At 43.1% G+C, this 9,439-nt stretch overlaps 1 protein-coding gene across 5 annotated transcripts in view; it reads right to left on the reverse strand.

Moving 5' to 3' along the window:
* Window positions 1-8,584, reverse strand: part of MCF2L (MCF.2 cell line derived transforming sequence like) — a 118,984-nt gene extending 110,400 nt beyond the window's left edge. For 2 of the 5 annotated variants that reach the window (XM_081858045.1, XM_081858040.1), the window contains exons 1-2: window positions 8,368-8,582; window positions 3,889-4,078 (exon numbers count right to left, since the gene is read on the reverse strand). In XM_081858045.1, coding sequence (XP_081714171.1) covers window positions 3,889-4,057 — 169 coding nt within the window. In that variant the 5' untranslated portion in view covers window positions 4,058-4,078; window positions 8,368-8,582. Of the gene's footprint in view, window positions 1-3,888; window positions 4,079-8,017; window positions 8,037-8,367 lie in introns of those variants that run through there. The other 3 variants (XM_081858046.1, XM_081858048.1, XM_081858043.1) reach the window with 3 other exon arrangements.
* Window positions 8,585-9,439: the final 855 nt, after the last annotated feature.

The raw sequence follows: 9,439 nt of genomic DNA on the forward strand, positions 1-9,439 counted from the left end.
AAGAGGCCTATCTTCTGCATACAGCAGAAGCGCTAGATGCACCTCTGCAGGGATGGAAATACACAATTTAGGGGCTGCCACAGAGAAAAACCTCTCCCAAGGCAACATTTCCAGCACTCCAAAAAAGGTGGAACTATCAAGAAAGGTCCCTCTGTTCATCTGAACACTTTGGGAATTTGTAGGGAAGCCTCAGATATTTGAGGCTTTAAACACTAATGTGAGTGTCTTGAACTGGATCCAGAAAAGAACTGCAGCCAGTGCAAATGTTTTAGAAAAAGAGGTTAAGTGAGTTCTAAATGGAACCACAGACCACAAGCTAGTTGCTGCATTCTGGACCAGTTGGAAGTTTCCGAATTGCTTTCAAGGGCAGCCCCAGGTAGAGTATGTTGCAATCTAGAAGCCATACGAAGTACAGAATACAGTAACCAAGTAATACCTGCCCAACAGGGGCCATAGCGAGAAATAGGTACAGTGGTACCTCGGGTTAAGTACTTAATTCATTCCGGAGGTCTGTTCTTAACCTGAAACTGTTCTTAACCTGAAGCACTACTTTAGCTAATGGGGCTTCCTGCTGCTGCCGCGCTGCCGGAGCACGATTTCTGTTCTCATCCTGAAGCAAAGTTCTTAAACCAAGGTACTATTTCTGGGTTAGCGGAGTCTGTAACCTGAAGCATATGTAACCTGAGGCATATGTAACCCGAGGTACCACTGTACTCCTAGCCACCAAGATCTCTTGCGTCTCCAGTTAAATTTTGCTCAGGTCAATTAATGTCAGTTCCAAAAAATACCTGAACTGTGTGTGTTGAAGTTAACAAAAACCTACGTTTTCACATTCTTGGTCTACATTCATTTGGCTGAGGAAAGCTTTCTTCTGATTATCCAAATTCATCCTCCCCCCCCCCAATCATTTAAGCCATGGTGTGCATACTCCAGTTAGCATACTGGGCTAACTGGTACTGCAGAATATAAATGTGGATTAAAAACCCCATTTTAAAAAGTACTGTGGAGTTCTCCTTTGAAGTATAGTTAGCTAATCTAATACTAAATAAAGCCAAGGTTAATTTCAAGGTAGTATCAAGTAAAGCAAGCCTCTTCAGGGAAATTATTGTCAGTTCCAAAAAAAAAAAAAAAAAAAAAAAAGAAAAAAAAAAGGCACGTAACTTGATATAAGGTGGCAGTAAACACAACATAAAATATTTTTTGAATACCTCATTTCATATTTATTATGCTGAGCCAGTCTAGCTTAAAGATTCAATTATCAGCACAAAATGTAGCAGTAAAACTTTCCACTTACTTAAGTACACCCTTTAAGGGTAAAATTAAGTGGTGATGGTCAAAGCAGTTAACTAAAAGCAATGAAAACTACAATTTTCATCCAAGCTGCCTTCCATTTAATTATTTTAGGAAATAAAAACCTGAATCTTGGGTAACTTAAATGGGAAGCATTACTACTTATGTATCACTAGTTCACAAAAAAATGAAAATCCAAGTTCTGCACCTGCAGGGGGTTGGACTAGATGACCCTCTGTGTCCCTTCCAACCATACAATTCTAAGATTCTGTGATATATTCCTGATTTTCAGGAGGCAGTATGAGATTGATGAATGAAGCCTGTACTTGATAACTGGATTTAGCAAAATGTGTAATGCATAACAGACGACTTTCTGCCAGGGTGTGTGATTTCCTTTCTCATTTGAATTTCCACATTATTAAAATGACTACTATATTGATAATAAGCTAAGCTGAATCTGTTCCAAGATAATTAAAGAACACCTGCTGGAGTGCAGAATTACCATTTCTAGCAGTGTGCTGCTGAAGAAAGCTCTGCTGGATGTCAAACTAAGGGGAACTTCCCCCCCAATCTTAACCCAGCTTGCCTGATGACTGTCTTCACCCCCCCCCCACTCATGAATATAATTGCTCAAGATTTCTAGAGCCTGTGAACATAGCAGCTGTGAAATGAAATTTACATAAATGTATAAACTGACAATTTGCATTTTTGAAACAAGTTGAACAACTGACACACATACTGGCTGTGTTTGGACATGATAAACCATATTCTCCCCCCTGTATTTTCTCCTCAGTGCAGCTGAAGCTTTTACTTTCCTTTTTAATAACTCCAACTTAGCATTATACACAACCTGACCTGTGGTTAATCTGAACTATGGTTTATTGAAACAAGGCAGCTTCAGAACCATGGTTTGGCAATAGTTTAAGATTAACCACAGTTTGTCAGGTATGGGTGAAATGACAAGCTGAAGCTAATCAAAGACAGAAGCAAAAGCTTCTGAAGTCCTCCTTGTGGTCATGCCACAGAGGAGGGGAGGATGCACCCAAGCCTGAGCCTCACAGAGGCTCCTTCCCATCAAAATAAACCATGGTTATATTGTGACATCTAACTGCAACTATTACAGATTGATATGCTCTCATTTGTCTTGCTGTATTTCTATCATATGCCCATTTAATATCCTATTATCAATTTTAAACTGTTTTGTTTCCCAATCACAAAACATCTTATTTTTGTACATTTAGCAAGGCATTCCTTTAAAGCCCTAAATGTTTATATCCATGTTCAGTACAGAGGCTTCCTACGGAGGCTTTCTAATGAGTAACGGTTTAATTATTATTTCATTTGGGTTTTTAGGTTGGGATGTGAACCTGATCTCTCTGGCCCCCATGTGCATTAACTTTGCACCTGAACATTTGGTACCTGGAAATGGATTTTTCTCTTGCAAATTTGCATCGTCAAATGTAGATGACTTTATTCACCAGAATCCCATAATGTCCTTCCAGTATATGGTATCCATCCATTGCTAGCTATTTTCACCACCAAGTATTTCTGAACTGTACAGGAATTGCAGCAAACTCAAAAGCCTGTTTGTGCAATCAAGATAACTAAGCAGATTTCCCTAAAGCATTTTTTTCAAATTTAGCCACTTATCATTTGCGGGGGGGGGGGGGGGGAGGGAGGGGGTAGGTATGTGTGCAAAATATCCCAGGATTATTTTAATTTAGTTGTTTTCAAACACTTTATTAACCTGGCTAAGGAATGTGTCCTTGTGCAATACTTCCAGTTTTGAGTCTGATTCAACATTAACATCCTAGAGTTTCTGGACAGTATTATTGTCGGCTCACAATCAGAATGTTCATGGTGGATTTCAGGAAACTAAAATCTGCTTACATTTAATAAACCAGACAACCCTTTTGCTCTAAGTAGCTAGCTGCAGTGTATGGCATAAACGGGGGTGGGGTGGGGGGGAGGAAGCATCTGCAAAGTGGCAGATAATCGGGGGGCGGGGGGGGCGGGGACGACTCACTATTTTTCCAGAAACATGTCTACTGCACGCCAAATTAATTACCCTAGCTGTAAAGTATCAAACATTAGCTGAATAACCGTATTGAAAGCAAGTTCTGAAGTTCTAGGATGCAATGAAAAGATGCAAATGTTAATCTAAAGATAAGTTTATCACAAAACATAGAACTCGTTTATCCTACATTTTGCAGAAGCAGGAAATGGATGTGCTGATTGGCGACACAGAAGTGAGAGAACACAGGTGAGAGAGCACATATTACACGCAGACTGAAAAGCTATTGGCACAGCATCACACATTTGTTAACAAATTACCTCCTTCCTGCTCTTAACACTTTTTCTGTCATAAACACCCCTCTCCTGTGCCGTTTCTATATGAATAGGAGAAACAGGAATATAGAGGTGAGTGTGAGAGGCCACAGGGTCAAAGACGTGGGAGGAAAGGAACAGAGTTTCCTAGCAACATTTTAAAAAATGTATTCCCTCCTTTGCCCATTTTCTTTGTGACTTTATCTATGACATAGAGGAAGACTGGCTTTATTGTAAAGTGTTTCTAAGGTGTAGCACAGATTGCCTTACCTGGCTGTACTGCCAGCATCTTCTGCTTATCTTGCACAAGGCGGATGATGTCCGATACCACAATGTGGTGATCCATATCTTCTTTCCCTTCATTAGGCTGATTGTCTTTTGAAAAACAGCTGCAACTTCCATTTTCTTTACACAGGACAAACCTCCAGTAATTAGACATGAAAGTATCTTACTTCAATTCCTATAATTTAAAAAGAAAAAAAAAGTTTCTTCCACAAGCATGCTCATGTCCCCAGGTCTTCTGCACCTTGCAAAGTACAACACACCACCTAATTCTAAACTGGAGGCCACTTTGTAGGGACTGTTTCAAAAACTGGAATACAGATTTTGCATATTCTGTAGGCCTAACAAATATTTAATTTGTGCAAATGTTTTTAGACAAAAGACCAAGCTGCTCATAATGTTGCCCTTTGTAATGCTGTATATATTATCTCATAATGTAACATTCCTTTTCAGAAAATGATTTCTGGCATATTGAGAAGCATCAAATCACCTCTCACAAGCTGAACCTGGCAGGATTATAGAGATAGCTGGCAATGATTAGCCTAAATTTTCAGTTTTCTGAAGAGTTATCAGGCCAGAAGTCACAGAGGCTATGTCCACCTCCCTGGGAGTAAATCCTACTGAACTGAATAGGGCTTGCTTCTGAATAAACGCAAATAGGATAATGATTTACCAGTCAGAGTGCTTTTCTTATTTTTGGTTTCCTTCCAGAAACTTGTCATCAAGCTGAGGGCAGGAGGCTTTTTAAAATAAATAAATGTGTATGTAAAAGGCTATTTTTAAATATAAAATCCTGGGTCTTTCAGCATTCTGGCAGCCTGTGTCTCAAAAGCAACAGCTCCAAAACCAAGAAAGCGATAACATACCCATATTGCACAAATTCTCGGCAGAGATGAATTTTGCCCAAGACAGAAGACATTTAAAATGCATTAAATTCCCTGTTTTCATCCATTTTTAACCAGGTGACAAACTAAAAGCCATATATAGCCAAGGGCATTTCCAGTAGCAGCACCCCTCATCTAGAACTCTCCCCCCAGGAAAGTCTGGCAGGCTGTTTACGATGAATACTTTATTCATCTAGTTGACAAATAAAACTAAAAATTATTCCAGAGGGCATACATGGAGCAAGGCTATTCAGCTGTTGGCTTGCTGCTTGCAGATTATTTTAAGGTTTGGAGATTCTCATTTTTATTTGCTGAAATAGTGTATTTTTATGGTTATGGGTATTGATGTTATATGTTGTGAGTTGTCCAAAGGGTTCTACAAAAGCTTCACAAATCCAACGAAACCAAACCACATAATTTTGTAAAATTTAAATGGATATGAATTTTAAGGGGTATGAAATATACTTTACTTTAATATTTCAAGATATTAAGTTTATACCTCCCCCCAGCCTGCATTATTCTGCACCTTGCTAAAAAGTCACATATTTGGAAAACACATGGAAAAGTGTATACAATTTCCAGTGGAACAATTCAAGAGAACTTCAGTAGCTCAGCAGCTCCAAGTAAAATGTAACTGCAAATTAAATTGAGACACGGCATTTTTTCCTAACCACACAGGAAAAAAGGGAACAATTAACCTGAAAGAGATTATTATTACATGATATCTCTTCACCCTACTGGTTGCCATCTCTTTGTAATATTTACTTCTATGAAAGAAGAAAAACTATAGATTTTTAATACAGGACTCTTTCTTTAAATATAATGTACATTTTTTAACAGAAGACCAAGATAATCAATTCAACAATTGCTTCCATTTAATGGGGTTGTATTGTATACATCGTTGTGCTTAATGTAATCTACTCGCAAGTAAGTATGCCTGGCTGCACACCTTATCTGGGAGTAAACTCTGTTAAATACAGTGGAACTTAACTTGCAACATAACATAGGATTGGGCTTTTTCATTATCCATGGATATAAATTATATTTTTAGGCTGTGATGCTAATATCCACCCTATGTCTCTGGGGAGGGTAAGGATCCAGTAAAAAGTACAGAAGAGGCAATGCTACTGCCATTAGAGGATCCTGAAACAAGGTGCTTCAGCGGCAAGAGGGCTGCCCAAGAAACCCATCCAGGTAGGTGCTGTGTACAACTTATACCTGGCTGACAGGTATTGCAGGGCTTTTTATGCAGAATGGCTGTACACACTCCATCCCATTCCACTGCTCCCCAGATTGCCATTTGTTCATTAACTGCAATTTATGCACTTAAAAGCAAAAACAAACCACACTATCTATCCTTTCAACACGTAACTGATCCCATCCATGGCTGCAACCTTACCACCGAACTGAGAGTTAAGTCTCATTCATGAAAGTCAATGAGGAGCCAGTGTGGTGTAGTGGTTAAGAGCGGTAGTCTCGTAATCTGGGGAACTGGGTTTGCGTCTCCGCTCCTCCACATGCAGCTGCTGGGTGACCTTGGGCCAGTCACACTTCTCTGAAGTCTCTCAGCCCCACTCACCTCACAGAGTGTTTGTTGTGGGGGAGGAAGGGAAAGGAGAATGTTAGCCGCTTTGAGACTCCTTCGGGTAGTGATAAAGCAGGATATCAAATCCAAACTCTTCTGAATAGATATGCACAATATTACACTGTATACTAGTGGAGGTTGGCCCATTAGGGAGAAAATGGCACACTGTCCCACCATCCCTCTCAGTCTGGCCTGAACCAGCCCCCCCAGTTCCAGAGGTTGGAACTGCATGTGGCAACCTCCTCTTCCTTAGTTTTGTTGCTGCGCTTGTAAAATTCAGCAGTCAGGCAGGGGGTGGAAGCAGAATTTGTTGGCTCTGGTTTAGGGTTCCCATATCTCAAAAAGCAAAAACCAGAACACCCTGAAAGTTGCTGAACATTTTTTAGGAAGATCCCAAGACCTGTTCTTGGCTTCTCTACCTTACATACTCCCAGTTCCAATGGATACCCGCCACCGCAAATGTATACCAATATGCAATAACTGAAGCATGCGACTCTAATTAGGCCTACTCAGACATGTATATCTGATGTGTATTTTAATATGTAATTTTATTTTATAATGTGCATTTTTGAAACTACTAATTTAATTTCTATTCTGAATTTTTTTAAGGTTCCCTAAGTTTTTTTAACATCTGATTTTCCTGGCAATTTTAATGTCTGTTTCATGTAAACAGCTTATTCGTGTTGATGACTAAGCAGTATCTAACAGTGTTCGAAACTCCCATTGTTCTAGGCGCATTTTGCAACAGGGAATTTCATTAGCGTGAGCAGTTTCTGAATGCAGTACTTTGCCTAAGATTTCAGATTAAACCTTCAGAGTGGAATGAAAGGAGCTTTTTCTGCCTCCCCACTTCCAGCTACTCTCTGAAGACTGGGGGAAAGACCCCCCTAAGGATATTAAGGGGGTGGGCAGGGGAAGGCCTAGACCATGTGAAAAATGAACATAATATTTTAGCTGCAGTTCATTCATTTTCAGCTCTGTATTCTTGTTATAAAAGAAAGCTCGCCTAGACTTTTCGTCATTACGCCCGTAACCTAGGTTTAAGATGCCATTTAGCTCCCAGCTCAGTTTCTAACATAGTTATATAAACTTGTTAAAATAAATTCTCATATTCCCACTTGCAGCTGGGACCTTAAAGCTGATATAGAAAGCATATCTTGCGAACCGTCCTGAGATCTTATGATGAAGTGTGGGATATAAATAAATGTGAAAGAGGAAGGGCAACACACAACAGAGTCCTTGTGCCTTTCAGCTGCTGTGTGAGCAAAAGGAATTTCAGCAAGTGCATCTTTTCTCACGGCACTACCAACATCTATGACATGTCAAGACACACCTGGTCTAATTCCCTCCAATACACAACAATGGACATTACAGGTGGGCAACTCACTCTGGCTTTCGGGAAGCAGTCTTTTCACAGTTACTAAGGTAGGGAAGTCCCTTTTGAACTTAGTGGGACTTACAAGCAAGCGGCTGAAAGAGGGTGCATAGGAAGTCGCCATATACAACGCCAGACCCATATGGTCCCTGCAGACCGCCAGGAGCAATCTAGGGGTTTCAAGGCAGGAGTTTCCCCCAGGCCTACGGAAAGACAGAGCCTGAGGGGATTTAACCCGGCCCCTTTTGCATGCAAGGCAAAGCCCTCTCTTACCCCCGGGCTACGGCCCTTGCCTCCAATCCCCATCGACGAGCCGGTGCTCTGGAAGCAAAACTGGGTTTCTCTCCAAAACTCACAAAGGAACCGGCGGGGCGTGAGGGCGCGGGAAGCGCCGCTTTGCAGCTAACCTCCCCTCCCCTTTCTTTCGCAGCAAAGGCGGGCGAGTGAACAAACAACAGCACACCCACCCACCCCAAACTAACGCGCCCTGAGTAGGAGAGCTGGTAAAGGCGGGAGCAGCCGGGAGTCAAATCACTCCCCCCCCCCCACCCCATGGCTACCCCTTGACGAGGAGGAGCCGCCTGAACCCAAACAAACACACAAAGCACATGACTCGCGCTCACCTCCAGGGCCGGGATGCTGCTGCTGCTGCTGCTGCTGCTTTTTCTGAGGGCTGCGACGCTCGCCGGCCAGGTGCTCGCTCCCTCCTCGCCTAGCAGTCTGCCTCTTTTTCCGCGCCCTCCTTCAGCCGCAAGTTCCTCTCCAGCCCACGGCACGGGGAGGACCTGCCTCCTTTCTCCGGGGCAGCCCGGGGCGCCGCGTGGAGTTGGCGCGAGCGGGAAAGCGGTAGCAGCACCGACGGCGGCGGCGGCGGCGCCCCTCACCTCCTCAGCCTCGCCTGCAGGCAAGCCGAGCGCCGCCCACTCCTTCCAGCCCACCGCTATTCCGGGCAGGAAGGGGAGCGGGGTGCCCAGGGCTCCTTGGTTGCCGGTGGGGGAAGAGGAGGAGGAGGATGCGCTGCACTGAGCAAAAAAAGGGACCTGAGCGGGTGGGAAAACGGAAGTAGCCCTGTGCTCGGCTCGTCGGCTCTTCCCTCCCTGTTGCTTCTCCTTTTGCAGGATGGAGTCAGGCTTAGGCGGCTGCAGTCCTGGTACCTGCTCCCCGCCCCCGGGAGTAAGCCCCGCTGGACTCAGCCGCGCGCACTTCTGAGCAGACCTGAATAACATCTCGGTCTTGCTTCTGCTTCTTTCTTACCCGTTATTCTAGCTTCCCTCCCGCTTTCCGCCTGGGCAGCTGCTGCTCTTTTGCGCTCACAAAGCCTCGGTTCCGAAGGTGTAGCATCAGCCCTGCCAAACCTCAGTTTACCTGGGAGCTGAATTCAACAGAGCTTTCTTCTGAGTAAACATGGTGTTGTAAACAAAAATTGGCCCTTTTCCCTTATGGGGTATCCAAGAGCCCATATAGAGTCCTTACATAGGTTCCCTATTGGTAGGAGAAAATAACAGTGGCCAACCAGAGAATGTTGAGAAGCAAAACAGCTAGTAAGCTTGATCTTTATTGATCTGTTGCAACAGGGTGCTTCCCTCACCCGCAGGAAAGGAGGAGGAACCCAGAACAATGGCACGCAAGGCCTTATAAAGACTTTTGAAATTGCCACCCTGTAGATCAAGACCACCCCCAGAAACATCATACATA

The sequence above is a fragment of the Podarcis erhardii genome (genome assembly GCF_964252035.2).
Source record: "Podarcis erhardii genome assembly, chromosome: 4".
NCBI lineage: Eukaryota > Metazoa > Chordata > Lepidosauria > Squamata > Lacertidae > Podarcis > Podarcis erhardii.